The sequence below is a fragment of the Micropterus dolomieu genome, linkage group LG19 (genome assembly GCF_021292245.1).
Source record: "Micropterus dolomieu isolate WLL.071019.BEF.003 ecotype Adirondacks linkage group LG19, ASM2129224v1, whole genome shotgun sequence".
NCBI lineage: Eukaryota > Metazoa > Chordata > Actinopteri > Centrarchiformes > Centrarchidae > Micropterus > Micropterus dolomieu.
In genome coordinates this window covers 28657629-28679078 of record NC_060168.1, presented here as the reverse complement: position 1 = coordinate 28679078, position 21450 = coordinate 28657629, and the positions used below count along the sequence as shown (strand labels likewise).

The 21450-nt window shown below is 40.4% G+C and overlaps 1 protein-coding gene and 1 long non-coding RNA gene across 2 annotated transcripts in view; one reads left to right on the top strand and one right to left on the bottom strand.

Moving 5' to 3' along the window:
* spata5 (spermatogenesis associated 5) overlaps window positions 1-21450 on the bottom strand; it is a 113449-nt gene that overhangs the window by 75965 nt on the left and 16034 nt on the right. Inside the window, exons 11-15 of the mRNA XM_046031268.1 lie at window positions 17508-17662; window positions 10948-11157; window positions 6672-6725; window positions 6287-6366; window positions 1801-1927 (exon numbers count right to left, since the gene is read on the bottom strand). Coding sequence (XP_045887224.1) covers window positions 1801-1927; window positions 6287-6366; window positions 6672-6725; window positions 10948-11157; window positions 17508-17662 — 626 coding nt within the window. The remainder of the gene's footprint in view (window positions 1-1800; window positions 1928-6286; window positions 6367-6671; window positions 6726-10947; window positions 11158-17507; window positions 17663-21450) is intronic.
* On the top strand, window positions 8180-21109 carry LOC123958078. The gene is made up of 4 exons (XR_006821996.1): window positions 8180-8276; window positions 15882-15950; window positions 20156-20243; window positions 20368-21109. It is a non-coding gene; the product is annotated as an uncharacterized LOC123958078 (long non-coding RNA).

The window sequence follows — 21450 nt, the reverse complement described above, 5'->3', positions numbered from 1 at the left end:
GGAAATTTCATTAGGACGGAGATGGGTGGATAAGAGACCAAAGAAAGCTTTTGTGGATGGGAAGAGGAAGAGAAGGAGATAAAAGAGTAGAAAATAGAAAATGGATGGGGGTAAAGGAATAAAAAGACTGATCGTAGTATCTTTATTTTCTCAAACTGTCATGAAGGGGAAGCAGAAAGAAAAAAAAAAAGAGACTAACGTTTCACTCCCACCTGTAGTGTAATGTGAAGTGAAATTGTTACTCTTCTGTAGTTTATTAATGCTCACAATATGTAGTTAAAGCCTGGAAATTGGTGTAAAATGTTAATTAAATGAATCTGACACACCAGCTCTAATTTTTACAAGCTACTGTCGTATTACAGAAACCTAACCTGCAGATCCTATTTTAACTGTTTGGTAACCATGATAATAAGGGTTAGGAACTTATTTAGGAATAAGGCCATTACAAATTAAAAGTTCCTAAGTCAATGTTCCTTAAGATAGGAAAAGTGTATTACAGAAGCAACTTCATAAAATCTTAAATAAACTAAGTTTACTAAGTTTAGGATAACTGTTAAGCTGTCCTAAATTTTACTTTTCCACCAGGTAGTTTTGCTAACTCATTTAATCCACATTTAATCCACATTAATCCGCTTCTTTAATGCTTTTACAAAATCAACAAACTGTCAACAGGCGGGACTTATTAATTGATGTGATGACACAACACTCATTAGTAGAAAGGCTATAGGCGATGTAACACTAGATCATGTCTCATTATACAACACAATGTAAAGGCTTGATGTATCAAAAGTAAGTCTTTTATAGAAGGAGATCGTAAAATTCATGAAATACATGAAAAATATGATGACGTTAGCCTGCAGTCTTATTATTTTTTACCTTCATTATCAACCTTCCTGAGAAGAGTACGGGTTTATGTCGTTCAGTGATAGCTACTGTTTCTGCTCCATTTTTCAGTGTATGATTCATTAAAAAGAAAACAAACCAAAAAACAGCAATTAAAGCCGTTTAGCTCGCGAGATGAGAAAAGTGGCACTGATTGCTAGGTAACAGACACAACAGTTGATAACCGATGTTGGATTGAGTATTTAGGATTTCCGAACCTGAGGTAAGATGGAGTAAGACGAGACAGGATTCCAAAAGATAGATATCTTAGACTCTTCCTATCTTAACTTAAGACTTAAGATAGGAACTTTCTGTTATACGGCCCCTGGTGCAGAACTATTAAGTTGATAAACTTAAAATATTAATATATGAATAAAAGTTAAATTGTGAGTTCGTCCTGAACTTGACATGGCATGAGCAAGATTCAGCGCCAGCTAAAAATAGGAATTTTGCTAATGTTACCAAAATATTTTTTAAATTGCTCAAGACTAAGAGTCTATAACAATGCTAGCAGCTCTATGAGCGGCAGTTTTTTGAGCATGCTAATATACTCACAACTACAGCATCCTGATACTAGGTAGGAATAATGTTCACCATGTTCATCATCTTGAACTGAATCTTGATCATCCAGCCACCATCTGTTTATTAGCACTATACACAAAGTACATCTGAGGCGGATGGGAATGTCATTAGTTTTGCAGGTATTTGGTTTTGGAAACAATGCAGTGACTGCATCCAAAGAGAGAGTCGAGGAAGACAGGCTGGAGCAAGCGACCTTTACCCTTATCAATCATGTACAACAGACGAAGGGAGGGAAAGGAGGAGACAAGAGAGACAAACCCACAACATCCCCTCAACCTTATCAATCAGGGACCAAAGAGGAGGAAGGGGAGATAAAGAGAGCCGGCGTCCATTTACCTTATCAATCATGTCCGGCCGGTTGGTGGCGGCCAGCACAGTGACATCTCGGAGCTGCTCAATGCCGTCCATCTCTGTCAGGAGCTGAGCCAGGACGCGGTCCCCTACAGCGCCGGAGCCCGAGGAGCTGAAGAGGTGGAGGGGAACACAAGATAGATGAGTGGACAGGATCAAAAGAGAGGGAAACAGAGATGAGACTGATGTATGGATGGACAATTGAATGAAGGGATGGATGATGGAGAGGGAAAGGGAAAGGGACGTATGTTAATTTGTACGAAACTGGGGAATAAATGAGATGTGAACGTGTAAAGTGATGAATTACAGATAGCTGATGGATGGGTGGATAAAGGATGTATTGGTGGGAGGAGGGACAGCACATGAAGGGAAAAAGGGTGGAAAGAAGAAATGTTTATAGAAAACAAATTAAATAACAGAGGGAAAGAGAGAGAATGGAAATTAGCGTATGGTGTTTGAATGTGCATGGACGATACAAATATCATCATCATCAGATCATTACTCACTCCTGCTCTCGGGAGTCCAAAACAACACACGCATAAACCGTTCTCATTCATCACTAATATTTGCTATATTATATAATGATGAAAATCCTCCAGTTCTTGAATGCTTGTAGGGAAACTTTTGAATAGTTTCACTGACACTCTGATAGCAGGTTCTTTCATTAGCACAATTCTTCTTAAAAAAAGAATGAAAAACCTTTGGCAGCAAAAGCGAGCTTTCCTGCCAATGACGTCCTACTGAACTGCAACTCAAAACAAAGCACCAGAAAACACGTCATCCCTCTCAAATAAAGCAGCCTTCCTTTAGACAAAGTTAGCAAATATGTCACCTTGTTTGGACTTGTAAATGTAGTGCTGGAGTGTATCCCGCCCATGTTTCCATACTTTAAGATCAGTATGAGATATTGTGTGTCACAATTTTTAAGATATTCATTAACTCAAACCCCACTTTTGATAACTGGTATATATTTTGAACCCAACCCTCCTAAGTGTTGTAGAGCGGACGCTGTGCTGTTCATTTGCAGTGCATCCGCTGTGTCACTTAACAAGCCAACATTTTGATTTCGGTCCAATCATTACAGATATGATGGCTAAATTTTGTGATGTTTGAATGGTATGTGACAGCACTGATTTAATGTAACTGTCGTTCTTTTCCACGGGATTCAGATTGTGTATGAACTTGATGTGATGTGGAAGACAGAAGCTATGCACACATTTCACTTTATGCAGAGGGCAACTCAAATTATTGAGACACGTTTCTTCAGTGTGAGACAGATGAGTGAGAGAATAAAAGATGGAACGCTCCGTAAATGGCTAAATGGACAAATTTAAACTAAAAGCAAAAGATTGACAATCCCCCCTTTTGTTTTTTTAAATAAATTATCAAACAAACGGGTTTCTTTATAAAAAAGGCTGAATAAATAATAAAATGGTTGGACACTGTGTTTATTTAGCAAATGTTACTGAAACTGGAAGAGAGTGCATTTGATGGACTATTTTCAGCAGTGGATTGATATACATTTGATGCTCTAATGAGTATTTGGGGCAGCAGGACGGTGAATGTGGGATTGCCTCTACAAAAATTACAGTGCGTGTGCTCATGGTAATGACGGAACATGTCCTACCATGCAACAGTGTGGCTCATTGATGTGTTTTTTAATAGTTTTTGGACAACAATGCTGCTCTATGGCACAGAGGACTAACATATATCAGGCTTAGCTACACCAGCAATACTTTTAGTAGGATTTGTTGACAGTAAGAAAAAAATATCATCAGGCTTATCCTTTAAGAAAGCCATCAGTGTGTTAGTCACTGCATTACTAGGTGGTTATTTTCCATAACACAGTGCAGACAGCCACCCTTCTCAGCTGAAACGCACACACAGTCTCTGTTGACAGGGCCAGCGGAAGTGCCAGACGTCATTAGCAGAGACAAGGCTGCAGAAGAACACAAAGGCGCTCTGTCACTGAGATATGAAGGGAGAGAAAGAGGGAGGGAGAGAGGGAGAAAGTTTGGGTGAGGGGAGATAGTGTGGAGAGTAGGAAGGAGGGAAGAGGATTAGGGAAAGGAGGACAGAGTGATGAATTGGAGAAAGAAGGGGTATGAGAGAGAGATTATGAGGTGAAAAAATATGAGCGAGAGAACGAATAAAGGTGGTGAGAGAAAGTGCAGTGAGGAACAGTGAGCAATACAGGGGGAGAGACAAAAGGAAAGAGGATGTTAGTAAAGGAAAGAAGGCAATATAAAGAGAGGGATGACAAAAAAAGGAGAGTAGGGAAAGACAGATAATGAGGGAGAGTGACAAAGTGCTTTGGACATTTGCTGTAACATTTTACTCTCTTTTATTCATTGTTGATTTCAAATGCAACAATCCTTCTTTCATTCCTCATAATTATCTTCCATTTTCTTTTCTAGGTTCTCTGTCAGAATTACAGTCAGTTTGTTTTCAATTCAGTCAATCCTGATATATTTTCTTGTCTTTTCTGATCTGTCAGTGTCTACCTCTATCTATGTCTGTTTTTGCCCCCCCCCTAGTCTGTTTCTCTTCCTGTCTTCTTTCTGTCTTCATTTCATTCCACCAGTTTGAACTCGTAGAAGGTAGGCTGACAGATTTACAGGTGCTTCTCATCTCCTGCCTTGAGAGGGGGGAAAAACACACACACACACACACACACACACACGCACACACACTATACAGCAGAGGCTGTCTAGTTGTGTCAACAGTTTTGAATTCTTGCCGGCGTGTGTGAGACACTTCATTGATTAAACACGGCAGGAAGTGAAGACCAATAAATAACCTTTATAGATCAGCGCTAAGTGCATTTTTAAAATGGCGAGCGGCCTCAAGGCGTAGGTCCAGCCCCACGTCCGTTCGCAGCCAGCTGACTAACTCCGACACTGTACCGCATTATTGGTGAAAGCTGGCTGGGTGGAGAATCAGAGTTTATTCACAAAAGTGCACATCAAGACAAGGAGGGGGAAAGTCAATCAAACTGAAAAAAGCAGAGAGAAATTGTCAGTCCCACTGGCAAAAAAAGTAATTGATGATGACAAGTTGCAATAGAGTCATATCCTGTTCACTGGAAATTAGTCAAGAACGCACTTAACCTCAGTGTACAAAAACTGTGTTCCATGTTCCTTTGGAAACTGCATCCTCTAAAGGTTAAGTTTAGTGTAGTAGTTCAGATGAGTTAAGTGGATGAGATATAAGGGTAGATAAATGGTGTCAAAAATAAAGATGACAAAATGGAAGCTTTTTAAAGCTTTTTTAAAAAGAGCTCAAGATTGACTATCTAAAAAAATGTTTCTTGTTGTTGGTTAGAAGTTAGCTTGAACAATGTTGACCATACATGTCATTGTCTGGAGTAGCAATAGTTGTAGTAATTGTAATAGTTGTAGCCACAGTGACACCAGCAGTTTGTTGTAATATTACTGATAGCAGTAGCAGTAACAATAATGGCACCAGCTTCATGTGATTATTGCGATTCAAAGCGCTTAAGCTAAGGAAATTCAATTTGATTGTTTCTTAGCACATCAAAATATTGAATTGGCTTAACATATAATCAATGCATCAATGTAACAAATTAACCGTTACACCTACAGTTGACAGCATACTAGATATAGGGGTTAAGTAATTGGAATTTTTTGGTTACAAAAACCTGTACTGAGAACATGTAATGAATGGTGGTGTTTTTAATAGGAAAAAATGAGAAGGAATAGTATAGAGAAGTTTGTTTAACACAAACCGTTAAGATATAATTCTACAGTTCATGATTAGAGGCACAAAATGTGTTTTATCTTAGACGCTGTATAGCATTTGAAGCATCTGACCGAGGGCCCACATGGAAAAGTTATAGAGACGGCCTGTTGGCCTTTCTGTGCTCCTTCCTCCATTTAGTTTCATCGACTGGTTTACCAGGAAGCATGCTGCATATTTGGCCTTCCCCATCTGCCGTGGACGGGTACAATGAAGTGTTTGTGCGCCTCCGGCCTGTGTCCTCTGTCCGCCCCCCGTCCTCTTTCCTTTAAGCCACAGATGTTCCCAGTGCCATCCCACTAAAGCGCCTCCGGATAAGACTGTGTTCTGTGTTTCTCGGTAGAGAAAAGCCGCAAAAGTCTAAGAGGACACCATGGGAACTGAGTGGCTGGCTTTGGTAGGGCAGTCATGTAGACTTTTTGGGATGTTTGCTCCATCCATTCATGAAATAAATCTTTGTGAGACAAGCTGAGACACAGGCGAGGGATAGTAAATTAAAGCAGACCGCAGCGATGACTGTGCATTTCATCGCTGGACAATGAATGACCACGGTGCTGAAAATAGTAAACAGTGGACAGTAGCAGCACTCAACAGTGAACAATCCCCCAAGGAAGTGAAAATGTATCAAGTGGGCAGGAACTGTGTGTTTCCCATTCATTTCTTTCAATACTAGGCCTCTTTCTACGGTGTTAAGAAACAGAACATACTATACCTTCCTCTTTCACTGGCGAGAGCATCAATCTCATCAAAGAACACGATGGAGGGAGCGACAGCCCTTGCCTTCCGAAACACCTGCAAGCAGTGTTGGCAACAATAGAAGAGAGGAAAACACGACAGATCCTTAACAGGACAAATGAATCATATCAGCACAAACATAAACAGGAAATACAGCATTCATTAATGTCATAAATTCAACCTCTGGTAATTGGTTCATGACATCAACGACTAAAAATAGTCAACACTTGTTTGGATAGGTCAACGTGGTCCAGAAAATAACGGCAGATTGCATAACTTTAGGCCAAAATATAAATAGTACCAACAAACCATTTCAAACCTTTCATTTTTACATTAAGGTAAGGGAAGTTAAATGTTCTCACCTCTCTCACGGCTCTTTCAGACTCTCCAACATACTTGCTCAGTAATTCTGGACCCTAAAAAATCAAACGATATTTAAGTGGTAAGATTTGGTCTATAATTTGACATGCTGACAACAAGAAATGTAATTATATGAATCAAGCTAAGGTGCTATTCCTTGTTTCATTGCAAAATTAAATGCTGATGTAAAGAAAAAAGTATGCTGAACTAACGGATCCCGAGAGACCACGTCTGAGGTTGAAGTACCGGATTTGAAGCAGCTGTAAATACGCTATCATCTTTAAGACACTCATGACTCATCATGACTAATCATGGTTATGTTTCATGAAGGATCACCTGGTGGCAGTGTTTGTAGATGGTTTACACTGAGAGCTAACACTGTGAAGGACCAGAGAAGCAGCTGCTGTTGTGTGGCATCTTTAGGAGATTTAAAACACATTGAAACAGTGATAACACAGAATATCATGAAGGGCAGAAGAGCTGTTTCAATGTTCACTTTACACTGTGTACTGGTTTATGTCCGTGTGTAATAGCTTTGATTTAGCTGGCAACGCTACAGAGCACAACAGTACCATTTTTCTGCAAAATTGCTAGAATAGTAGTAATAGTTCTGCTATTACTGCTACTCTTATCGCCACTACTGCTACACATCAAATAAAATATAATCTTTGCCATGTTCTCACAGGCAAAAAGGCAGATTTGTGACCAAAGCAAAGCACCACATTTATTTTAGATCAACAATATTTGCAAGATGGACAGCTGAATTTGTTTTTGCATAGCCTCAATCGACGTTACTGAAAAACACTGTCACATGCAAATATCCAACACACAGTTACAGTTTTGGCATGACTTTGGAAATTCTTGACCATGAAGTGAAGAAATACTGTTCTATTGGTTAAAAGGGTAGAATTCATGAGCCTCGAATCATTTTCTATGTGTTTAGTTATCTGACAACAGAAATGGAAAGTATGTTGATGACAACAATTAAATAGTGAATTCAGATGGACTGAAACTCAATGTGATGATGGCTCAAAGGTGATAGAGCCTTAACCTGCCAAGACAATGACTAGTCTGAATGTTGTTGTTTGCAGACAGATAGGAGGAAGAAAATATTAAACAATTTTGTAATTGTTAAGGCATTTCAGTATGGAAAGTAAACCTTTCAGAAACATTATGAAGATATTTATGCTGCTGCATGTTGTTGTCATACACTAACTGCATTTTTCAGATTTAGCCAACTTAGTTTTGTACACAAATACTTTCACAAATTCTCTGCTTCTGCTATCCCACCCTACACTAGTTCCACTACTACCACCACTAATTTTATTCATTCCAAGTACTACTACTAACTGAACCCTCTCGCTACCCTCTCTTCTCTTTGTCCTTCAGTCCTTTCGTCCCTCTTCTCTACCTTGCTCACAAGCAGACAAACATCCACTCAGCCCTCACAAGAACTTCCTCCCCTGCAATTCACCCTTTCAACACCTCTGGGCTGACGGAGGAGACGGCACTTAACTCTCAGCCCTTTTGTCTCCTGCAGTAAGTGTGGAGGTTGACTCATTAATCCCAGATTCCTCTCTCTGTGACAGAGCCAAAAGCTGGACATGGTGAGTTTAAAACCATTGACACTGTAGAGATACGAGTTGTGTGTGAGTTTGTTTGTGTGCACGTATGCGGATATGAGTGGGTTTGAGTGGCTGCAGTGGGAGGAAACTGAAATTGACAAGATGATAATAGGGCTTTTTCACACAGAGGAAACAGGCTGAGTCGTAATATCCACATTTAAATCTGTAAACGTATCTATGTCAAAGCAACGGCTGCACTGGAAAAACTTGATACTGTTATTGCAGATGCTGCAGAGCGGCTTTCAGGGGGAGGGGAAGGATGTTTTTAACCTTTTTAAAAAAGCAGATATTCTTTGTGATGACTTGAAAACTGCTGCACATAATTATAATACAATAGTTTAAAGTGATTTAGCATAGTTTTATCACATTTGTATCAAACACAATACATGTGAAAGTGAAAACATTAAAAAATTCAGCTTTTGTACATTTGTAAAGGGTCTTATCAGGACCCATTTGAAAACAAGATAATGCCTATAGTCAAATTTGTTAAAAATGTGTTCATGAGATTGTTGACCTCCGACTCACCTTTGCCATATAATAGCACAAACATGCAAATGTAAATGCATTTCCCCAAAAATACATCCTCTTCCCATTATGTGATGTGTTTTGCTTTCATTTCTTACACCAGTTATATGCTTTGTATTCCACCATGTATGATTAATAAAGCAGCCTTGAACTGACTTCCAGTGAATTCAATTTTGTGGGCAACTACAATTGCACATTCAGTTTGTTTTCTGTAAATGGTGGCCCAATAAAACATTCAGGCAGGTCAGTCTGAAGTTGCTCTGGATAAGTGTTAACATAATTGGATTTGTGACGTTGTGCATTTCACAACAAATCACAGAAGGCTTAATGACCCTGGTTGAGAGATTCTGTCAAAGCTTTCCGTCGTGCACGTCAACATATTTGGAAATATTCACTGATCAAAAATTCAACAAGCTGATCAATCAATCTCTGTCAACCAGGTCTGGGCAGGCTTAGATGAGGGTGACAGAGGGGGTGGATGAGAGGATGGGGTGATGAATGAGAGGGGACAAACACTGGGTCATAGGTCTATAGAGGAAGCTGGGCAGCCAAAACAACATTTCCACTACTACTTTGACATTTTTGATATACTGTGTATTTAGTGTATTGATGATTTAAGTTTTATTTGGTATGTGTATAATATATTAGATGTACTGTATATCAATCTCTTAAATCCCACTGACCTACTAGGTCATTTACATAACCCATATCATTTATTTTAGATTGTAACGGAAATCCTAGTGTTTCCAAAGAATCCAAACATGCCAGGCTGATATATATCTAAAGTGATGCACAAGACCTAAAAATTTCCCTTTGGTGTAATTGTGTAGCTAGAAAAAAACGATTCTTGGGTTTGAATATTTAACTGCAAATCAATAAAAGTTTCTATGAACAAGCTGATACAGACTATACTGTACATGATAATGTCAGTAAGTGTAGAATGATATGATATTTTCCAAACTTAAAGCTATATGAAGTTTATTTTTAAAAATAATCACTTTTGTATTGCTTATTTGTGAACAGGTTGTAACCGTACATAAAAATGATCCACACGCCTTTCTCTGGCGCTTGGAACAGCTACTATGCTGCTTACGATGTGAAGAAATGAGGTCAGATTTTCCGCGAAATCCACTGGTTTTCTTTGGCTGTGACATTCATGAGCGCTCCCATACCTCTTGCCTACTGATTCCGAACAACCGTAAAACTTCAATTAATAGCCGAGTCCCTAATGGCCCGAAGTACAACACGGACTCCAACACAAACTCCATGTAAGGATAAACCAACAATAAAGTTTTATCTACTGAAATCTACCAGGCCAAACGAGAATCTGATCTACATTGGGCAAAAACACGGTCAACATCCAGCAGCCGTTTGAGTCATGGAGATGTAAAAACCAAGTTGGCTTTCATCCAATTGGACAGGTAAACATTACTGCAAACAGGTGAAATATATTGTGATTTTGTGGCTCAAGTTAGATAACATTAGGTTGCCGGCTAATGCCGACCAGTTGCTAATGTTATCTCTTGCAAAATACTATAGTTGTAAAGCTTGCCACATTACTTCATCAGCTAATGTGTACCAGTATAATGTCAAAGTGTTGATTTTAGCCTGCAAGAACTGATGCAACGGTACAAGGCAAATGCGGTGCAGTTTGTTTCTAAAACCAATAGGCAGGGGCAGCCAGCTAGATAAAGTTAGAGTTATATATAGAGTTATTAATTCAGCGTCATGCTGATAAAATTATTATCTGTTTTCAGTCTCTGTTTTGGCTCGCTTATTAGTTTGAGCACGGGCACGAGCACACGCTTGGGAAGGTAGTGGTTGCAATCTGAAACCTGCTCAGAACATGTTGGCTATTACTAAACCTGCATCATAACTGAGTATTTCTTTCCACATGCAGTGTTTTGGCAGATCCCTCAACCAGAATATGATACACCTGTAATAAATTTGTTCATATTTCTGTATAAAAATTGATTGGGATAATAACTTTTGCCCAGAACCTATTTTATTTGGAACTCATCATATATTGCACTCAAGAAAAAAAATATAATTCTATATCTTGTCTAGACAAAGAAAATAAAAGTTACAAATGAGAAAATAGAATTATCACTCATTGCTGAAAACTTACTTTAATAGCCAGGAAGTTGAGCCCACTTTCATTAGCAAGGGCCTTGGCTATCATAGTCTTGGAGCAGCCTGGTGGCCCATAGAGCAGGACTCCTTTAGGTGGCTGGATCCCCATGCGAGTGAAGGCCTCAGGGTGCCTTAGGGGCCACTCCACAGCCTGCTTCAGTTTCAGTTTCACCTCCTCCATCCCACCAACATCTGACCAGCGGACCTGGAAGGGGAAATTTTGTTTATTAATAAGTTAAAGGACAGAATCTTTTTTATTTGCATTGCAGTGCTGTGGCAAGCTATAAGATGCATATAAAACCACAAGAGATTAAATGAAGACCCTTTGATCTACATAGACAAATCAATATTGCATAAACCTTGGCATTTCATATAACAAAGAAGTTACATGAACGCATTCTATGATCTAGTTTTTTTTAAGACTAATCTAATACAAGCACGTTTGATTGAAACTGCTGAACAAGACAAAGAAAATCACCAAAATCATTTGACCACAATGTGCATTGATTGAGAAATATTCATAAATGGCAATAAGGACAAGAAGCACAAATAGGAGGACAGAAATAAGACGTATAAGCAGAAGAAGAACTAGATGTCGCAGTAGAAAAAAACTAGATTTTGTTGTAGACAATAAGAACTGCTGGTAGAAGAATCTTAGGGGGAAAAAAAGGAGCAGTGGAAGAAGTAAAAGAGGATGTGGCGGTACAAGAAGAAGTGGTCAAAGAAGAAGAAAAATAACAAGGCGCAGTGTTACGAAGAAGAAGATGGAAAACTGGAAGGTTCAGTGGCACAATAACATGCAGTCAACAAAATGCATCATATGTATTAAACTGGAGGTGGACAACAATTACAGGCCAAATATCAATAAATTATCAACACTGGTCTAGGATACAGTTCTAACTCATTCTGACTCTTCTGAAGTATCATACAGTCTTAACCTGTGGCAGCTCAAACACAAAGACATCGCCAACAATAAATGCAACAGACCAAACAAACTCTGATTGCACGCTGATGTCACTGCTGTTCTCAAGTAACCCGCATGGAGGACCTTTTAACTTTCTGACCTCCTGAGTAAATTGGAGAGAACTACAAGTTCTTCCAGGCTGATGAACGGGGTCGGGGGCAGATGGAGGGAAGTGAAATATAAAAGCATATTTGGAGCGAGATGGAGGAACGGAGGGGAGACTCTGGACGGAGTGAACAACAACAGAGGGAGTCAGCCAGCAGCTGTCTGTCTGACTGATGGAAGGAGGGAGGAAGGGAGGGAGAGAGTCCGGCAGTGAACAACCGGAGGAGATAAAGTAGATAAGAAGAGAAGCCCTCATCCAAAACCCTCTCAGACCTCTCTCTCATTCTCCCTGTCTTTCTTCATTAACCATCCATCTTCCCTCCCTTCCTCACTTTTTCAGCTCTGTTCCCTTCATACATCTTTTCCCCATGTTCCACCCCTCCCCCATCTTTCTCTTGCTCCTTCTCACTCTTTTTATCTACCTTCATATCCCCTATTTCTCTCTAACTCAGATGATATAATCAGGGTTACCTCAGGTTGGGCTTGAGAGTTCAATTTTTTGTCAGGTGTGGGAAATAGCATTGACTTGCATTATGGGAATTGAAGGATCCAGCATCTTGAAAACTTGACTCATAGGACTAAAAGTCAGGATATCAAATACTGTGATCCACATGAATAATACACAATTGCTTTAATGACTGAAGCACCCATTTTAAGTGTGGTGGATTCTTACCCTGATGACTAAAATCTGGTTTCTACATTTAAGAAATCAAGTTTAGTGCTAAAATTATTTGTTGATTAATCAATCAACAGAAAATAAATACCAAATCATTTTGAAAATGGGCAAGTGCAGAATAAACAAAAATGTCAAACATTTTGATTATGAATATTGCAAGTTGTTTCTATTTTATGATTGTAAACTGGATATATTTTAAACTGCAAAAAGCTATTTGACAAGGTCATCTTGGGGTCTGGTAACATAGATGGGTGTTGTTTCTCATTTGATGATTTTTCTCTTGATGATTAAACAATTAATCAAAACATTATTAACAAAGCAGCCCTAATGAGATAACTACAGAAAGCAAGCAGTCACCAGGTTACTTTCAGTAAGTGCATGTAAGTTCAGTGTTCATGTACCTTCCTCTCTTTCTCCTATCTTTCTGTTTCTTATCTGTCTTATCTCTACTGCACTCCCTTCTTATTTTCTTCTCTCACTTGACCTTCACTATCATGCCATCTCTGTCGCTCTCCCTTAAACGCTGCTGATTACCCCTGTTCCTTCTCCTCTTTTTCACTTCCTCCCCTCTCTCTGTCTCTCTACCCATCATGCTCACTTCCCCTCACCCTCCTCCTCCCCACTCTCCATCCAGAGGTAACACATCCCAGGCCACCGGCGCCGTCTCCGGGGAACGAAGCACCTAATGGAAACCTGGCGTCTGGCCACATACTGTAAATACCGAACAATTTATGGACAGCGCCGGGCAAGAGTGAGGAAAGAACGGATGGATGGAGGGAGGGAGGAGAGTGGACGGAGAGAGAGAGTGTTGCAGAGATTAGGAGACAGGCCGGAAGCAGGCGAGCGAACCACATCGCTCATTTAAAGGCCCAGAGAGGAATGAAATGAAATAAGAAGTGCAGAGATAAAAGCAGCAGTAAAATGGACTTATAGAAAGAGAAATGGAGGAAACAGGTGAGCAGGAGAAAGACGGGTAATGAGACAGATGAAGGATGAAGAATAAAGAAAAGCAATGAAAACTGAGACAGAAGAGATGTCATACAAAAAGCATTCATGGGAAGTGATATGCAAGAAGCTACATTCAATTCATTCAATGTAGACTTAAACAAGCGTATGGCGTACTTCCAGTGCTCAAAGTAATGCAAAGTCTCAAACTACAGTTTCACGACAACTGAGCAATCCGCTGATGAAGACTGCGTGATACTGTTGAAAGCACAGGAACGCTATTTACTCGACCTTGAGCTGAGATTGTTCAGTGCTCTATGCATGTTTTGGACTGTTTTGGCTAACTATTTTTAAATATGCTGTATATTCTCAGAAGTTATTCACTACAAAAATGAATGTGGCTTGTGCATTCAAGGATACTCGTTTATTAGTGCGTTTATTATTAGGTACAAGAGACAAATATTAAGCAAACATGAACAACGGGACGGGGTGGCACGGTGGGTAGCGCTGTGTCTGCGTGGGTTCTCTCCGGGTGCTGTGGCTTCCTCCCACCGTCCAAAGACATGCGGCCTAGGTTGATTGGTGACCCTGAAGTGTGAATGGTTGTTTGTCTATATGTGGCCCTGCGATAGATTGGCGACCTGTCCAGGGTGTACCCCTCCTTTCGCCCGATGTCGGCTGGGATTGGCTCCAGCCCCCCCGCTGCTTCAGATAGAGGATGGATGGAGGGACGGACAACAGGAAATGTCAATATGTCCTATAGTTCTTTGTTTAAAAAGGTTGCTGTTGAGCAAGAAAGACTGAAGTCTTAGAAATCGGAGTTTTCTCTGGGGCACCAACAAAAGCTATCGGGTAAACATCCACCATCTTCAACCGTTTATCCATGTTGGATAAGTCAATCCCAGCCGACATTGGGCGAGTCACCGGTTCATAACAGGGTTAAAACATAAACAAGCAACCAGTCAAACCTAAGGGAAATTTACAGTCGTGTGTGCAAACTCCACATAGAAAGGCCTGAGATGGTCACGGTTTGAATCCAGGACCTTCTTGCTGTGAGCCGACAGTGCTAACCACCGCACCACTGTGCAACCAAGTAAACAGTACAGGTCAATATAACAAAACTTAAAGCAACACCTCAGTAAATATTTCTATGATTTGTTACATGATCACTTACCCAGTATCGAATTGTGTTTATGTGGTAAGTAGGGGGTGGACAATGTGGTTGACAAATTCCTATAATTTATAACAAAACTCTAGCGAGTAAACCCCTCTCAACGGCTACAGAACATAAAGTAAAACAAATTCTTAGAGTGACTTGGAACTGCTATCTGAACCAGATTCAGTGGTATGGGACAACATCCTCAGACCTGCCAATCACTTGAACACAAATCACTAGACTCAAGGAAGCAGATATACAACACAACACTGTAAAGTCTCATCTTCACCCTTTTTGTTGCATTTTTTTGGGTAAGTCTCTGCAGACCTAATGGAGTCATAGTAAGAAATAACAATATAAAGTAACATTAACTGCACGGTGGTTTTTGTCACGAATGAAGCGCTGTGGAATTAGAAGGCAATGTTTTGACTCACACCTCGCTGTGCTGCGTTTTTCCCCCCTACTCCCCTCCCTTCCTTTTTGAACGCGACCCAGTTATTATCTTTACTGTTGTTTTCTGAACTTTACAAGGGGCCTCTCAGGCTCTGGCCCTTTGATGGGGTTGAGAGGAGGGTGCAGGGGACTTCTCAGACAAAAAAAAAAACTCAAGGGAGACGAGGAGTAAGTTTAAAAGGAGGAATAAATGGGCTTGTTATACAGCTGCCAAATGAAAATATTAAAGCCAGACTGCACAGTGGAGGATGATTATTTAAAAATAAAGCAATGCTGGGTAAACAAGAAAGATGTCAAAAAGAGGAAGAATGTCTTGTCACAAAACAAACACAGGATTAACAATGAACTTTCAATTTATTTACATATAAATACAAAATAAATTGCAAGGCATAATCTCTACAACTCAAATCTCTAGATGGTCTGAGAAGGTTTCCGAGGAACTCGAGGCGCGTATTCATCCGGCACCACTGGAAGTTTCTTATATAAAATGGATTAGAAACAAATGTTTGCACTCATGTGGATATAATCAAGTCCGGGGCTCTGCGGCTGGCCTTTCAGCTGAGCTGCGCTAGGGGGATAAAAGAAAAAAAAAATTCCAAACCCAAACTCACTCCTCTCTCTTGTTTCCAGGAACCGGCCACAAGGACTGGACGTCTCTGGGTGAGCTCAGTGCAGAGCGTTGTAGAGAGAAGAGGGGAGGTGAGTGGGGGTGAAGGGATTGGAAGAACGTTTCTTCTTCTCTCTTTCTCTTTTTTTGGTTGCTGGCAGGAACCGTCAGCGACCCGATCTGCTTTCAATTACCGGTGGAGGATGATGTTAGCCCTCTTCCTGTCCGTTATGTCTTGCACATGCAAACTCCAAAACATCCTGGAGTCTCACCACTGTCCTCTCATCCCTCCTCCCCTTTGCTCTCTCTCTCCCTTCATCCGCTGAGAGCAAAGTGATTCATCTTCATTGCAATGGAGGATAAAATGGCCAAGAGGTCATTTCCACTCTTCTGCAGCCCGACCCCATCTTTTAAGTGCTGGTGATTCAGTGGTCAGAAGTGCAAAGAGTAGTTAAGGGATTTTCTGAATGTGCATTAGAGGGTAAAAGGAGGCATGGCTGCTGTTGATGAGCTTTTAGATTTTCTTGTGGCAACAAGTGGTGACGCTGTTTGGGTTATACATTTGTTTTGTTCTTTAAATGAAGCAAAGACTGTTTGATGTAAACCAGTCTGCTTCCTCGCAGGGCCACTGCAAGGTTAAATGCAACTGAGACACAACTAATGCTGATTAAAAACAAAGGATCCAATACATAATGTGTCAGTAAAGATGATGCCATAAACTAGGCAGGCATGTGAAGGGATGGTCTCTGCATCCATGTGCATCTCTGACATGAAGCCCTCAGTCTCAGTTAAAATATAAGCAAATGTCTTTTGTAGTTTCTTTTTGTTTTTCTACATCTGACTAACATTTTGAACTTTTGATAATTATATATCATGCTGCGATAAAGATTATTCCTTCTTTTCTCTTTAACTCCCTATTCACTTGCCTTAAGAACAAATCTCTGGTAAGGGTTACAAATGACAGAGAGAGGGGCTGAGCGAATATCTGCACTGTGCGCAGCTGCACAATGAAATACGAGTTCACCCATTTTTAAGAGTAAAAAATTGTGGCGGTCAGCATTGATATTGTGGCGGTAAACACTGGGTCTAGACATTTTTACACAGAAATATTACATATTATATCGTTAAGATTTGTGTACACCTGTAAAAAAACAAGACCCACCTGTTTACACATGCTTTTGTTTAATCTATTTATAGTCGTTAAAGTAAGTTAAATTTGTCTTCTCTTGTGATGTACTTTGTGATGTCTGCTCTAAAACATTGCTCATAAACTGTACTTACTTCTTTTGATCAACTGCATTTTTTTTATTCCTCTTGGCTAACCAACACAAAACACAGACAAGTTTTAGCAAACTTTAGAAACTATATTTAATTTTTGAAGGTTTCAGTGTATCAGTTTTACAATTTGATGTATTTTCTTCTATTCCTTGACCACAATGACTGTAGACCCCCCCTTCATTTACACTAACAGTCCGTTTACACCACAGGAACTTTTCCAGGGGACAAAGAAATATTTCAAGGACTGTTCCTGTGTTTCGACCAGTGGAACCAGTCACAGATAGAGATAGTGTGAGAAAGAGATTCAGCATTTATGAGTGAAAGTGGGAGGCAGAAAGAGAGGGAACAGTTATCAAGAATGGTTACTCTACCTTGGGGACATCAATAGCCACCTCCCTCATGGCACTTGGCTTCGCAACAGACATGGCCCACTGGAGGTCCTGTAGAGTGACGGTCACTGTCCCGGTCAGCTGCTGGTCTGACGGTTGGTGGGAAGCTTCTAGTGCTCGTCTCAGTGCATGCAAACCTGTAGAAAGAGAGTTAACACATTTTAAATCTCTCATTTCAATCACAAGAAGAAACTTTTCTCAACACTGTACAAAAAATGAATAAATATATCAATAACATGTCAGACTTGACACAGGCTTGAGGAAAACTTATAGATTTGAACTAGACTCTGAAAAATCAAGATAATAATGCCACGGTGTCAAGAGACCAAAAAATCAACATCAAAAATAAGTTTCAGTTGTGTCTTCAAAAAATTTCAGGTCCACGTATTACAAAAGAAAAGGTGAGTCATTTAGAAAATAAAGGACTTTGTTTTGAGGCATAAAAAGGGATATGAACTGGTGTTTGTTTGCCTAAAGAAGCAATGGTAGTGGCATAGTGGTTTAAGGGTTTTCATTCCAAAGCCACATGCACCCAGTCCAACTTTTTATTCAAAACATTCAGGCTTGTACACGCTGTGATGATACACGCCTAGCTAATGCAAATCTCAAAATGAACACTAATTCCCCTTTTGACCGCGAAAATAATTGGGCCTGCATTATTGTGGAGAAAAGAGAGTAGGCCAAAGGGAAGGAAAGTGTAATTGAAGCGCTTAAGGTTTGAATACCCTTAGTTCCAGAGACTTCAGCATCTGAACAAAAAGAAGCCAGCAAAACAAACACTGATGCGTCAATATCAAGAATGAGCTTTTGTTTCGCCTTGCAAAAGAGGTCATAGCAGACTGATCTGAAGGAGAACGATCTGGGAACAGACAGCACCGCAAAATGCACAGGTGATGAGTGACTTCTTCTCTTCAAAAGCAGAAGTTACAAAAAAAAATTACTTAGTCACAGGAAGGGTTCTTAAATATGCATGCTCTTCCTGCATCATGCTAAAAAATCTGTGATGGGAATTTAGTTTTCCAATAGTAAAGATCCCATCCATGTTACATAGCTAGTGTTGGGTAACTGGCAGATGGAGCACTTCAAGTCTTTGACAGAAATGAAACCAGCAGCTGCGGGAGAATTTGTGGTTCTTTGATTAAAAAGTCAATAGGTACAGTGTGTGTACAGGATGAAGTCATAACAAAACATACGACTGCCAAGCTTAAAATTGCACATTGTAGAAACATACAGCTGTTTAAGTTCAATTTTGTATTCTGAGTAAATTTTGGATGAATTCAGCAGCTATTCAGCAAGCATTCCGCATTTACTACAGCTCTGGTTTCTTCTCCATTGCAATTGTCCCTAAATGGCCAAAATCAGCCATGCATTTAAAAAGTTTATAGGGCTGTGTTGGTAGGGTTGTGTTGTTTTAGGTACCGGTGAAACATGACATCCAGTATGAATGACATAAATGTGCGTTTGAAGGCTTGTAAGATGGTAAAACACTGCGCAGAATTTTATAATATTAAGAGAAGGGGTTTTACAATTGTGGAATGGCCAACGCAACACCTTGCAGGATAATGTTACCTTGCCGGCTGTCAAAAGTTGAACCAGGTTGTTTTTTTTGCCAGACAACCAAAAGTGCCACCTGGCTCTGTGGGCATTAAAACAAGCATGATTGGCTCTCGTGTAGTTGCCACTCATTTTTGCATCATTTGTTTACATTTGTATAAAGCTGAGTTTTTGGGCATTTTGGAGTCTCTGAAGCTCAGCGAGCTGTGCTGGGCTGCAACGTTCTATTCACAATGAAGAGCAGGCTATTACGGTCCCAGATTTTGAGTGTTTGGTGAACATACTATTAGGTTAGGTTAGGTTACTATTAGGTACTATCAAATTGTGGTCAAGTGCCTTGCTCAAATTAACTTCTTTTTCTCCTTCCAGTATTTCAAGGTCAGTAACAATATTTTAATCAACAAACTTCCTGTCATGGGACTGTTGCTTCAACAACCACTTAAGTTGTTATCTCTGTCAGAAAGGGAATATATATTGATAAAGGACCTGTTTTTGCAGCTTGTCGTCAGCATATGATGCAAAGGGAATCTTTTTGGTCTTTCTCTGCTTGTAATGCACTCAAATTCACATTACAGAAGAAAAACATGGTCCGCAGGTAGGTCTGGTTGCAATATTGCATGCGATCATTACTTAACAGGCAGAGAAGAATGTGTGAGAAAGGCAAAGAAATAGAACTGCAACAATGCTGAAAACACCATGTGTGCATCAGCTTGCGTCCAGCTGTGCAGATTTAACCCCTACAGGTGGGAGGACAGGTCTTCTCTGAATGAATTACACGCTAAATGTGGACAATGATTAGTAGTTACAAAACCAGCCCACAACCACGTTTCCAACCCCAGAGTTGGGTAACAGTATATTAGACAACCATTCCCGATGCACACGCAGACATATCACACAGATGCACGTACACACAGAAACACTTGGCTTCCTCTTCTGAGCTAAAAGAAGGGGATCTGGGCGGGAGTTGGGGTGGCGAGGGCTGGAGGGGAACGGACGTGGTCCAGGGCTGCAGGCCAGGGAGCAGACGAGAGGGGATTTACGATCAGACATGACTGCATCCTGTTTATATTTTCCAGGACCTTTCCGACTAGGCGAGGGACAGACAGATGGACGGTCATAGAGGGAGGAAGAGAAGAAGAGGAGCATTACAATTAATGCAAGCAGGTTTGTTTTCCGTGAACATGCCAAGCTGAGGTCAATGTGTTCCCCAGTCACAGCTCCCTCGTGCATGATGTCTTTCTCTTGCTCTTTCACTCTCTATCCTCGTCCATCCACCCTCGATCCCCAGAGGTCTAAACATCCCATCACTCCACCTGGCTGCTGCTTCAGCTCTTCATCTGCATTAATGCTTCAAACCGGAGCTGCTTAGGCTACACAAAAACATCTGGTCCGAGTGGAAGGGACACGGCAAGACAGCACAGGATGTGGAAGGAAGCTGGGGTGAGGAGGGAGATGAGGAGCACCAGCCACAACACCATATGCACTAACCCCAAACCATCAGCTGCCTACCCTGTGAAAGTGGAGGGACTCAGCCTGCTTCAATGTTAGAAGGATGATGGATCAAGGGAGAAAACCTGAGTAACGGCTATGTTCTCATCATATTCTGAAAGATAAAAGATGTTTTGTGGACAGCTAAAGAAGACCCACAAGTTGAGAAACCTTTTGTTTGTACTCATGGAGGCATCGATATTCTTATCCATCATTTAGGTTTTATACAGAGGCACTAATATTTACATTGAGACATTTAAACAAAAGTACACATAAAATGAACTGCAAGGTAAAAACCTACAACCACTTGTTCAAAAACACATGCAACTCAAGAAAAAAGGTTTTGCATTGATAGGTCTTCTGCCAGGTCGAGAGATGATGCTTTATAGAAAAACCTTTGGGAGCTCTTGCAGACTTATTTCAGAAGTTGTATTTCTAGATTTCAATTCTCAATCCAGCACATAAAGTTAGATGATAATTTATAGCAATAAGCACTGACTGACAGCTAGTTTAAAGGGTCTAGTCAATAGCATGGCTGCATAAAAGCCTCTGGGAGTGAAATGCAGCTGATAAATGTTTAATAAATGTTTCAGCAAGAATCATCTGAAACAGTCTTGAGTGAATCTAGCACTTTGCCAGCAGTAATGAAAAGCCTTGCAGAGAAACGGCCTGACTAGAGGGGAAATGGGGTTCATAAGCCACGGAGCTCTGAGTCCAGTCTGGACGCCCAGAGGGCAACGGAAACTTGATTCAACGATGTGACTTTAACATTTTGCTTTAGGGTTTCTCTCTCTCCTGACTGCTCTTGGCTGACTCCAAGCACACATTTGGTTTAGTTATGAAAACATCCGATGGGAAGGGAGGAGGAAAAAAAGAGGCAACA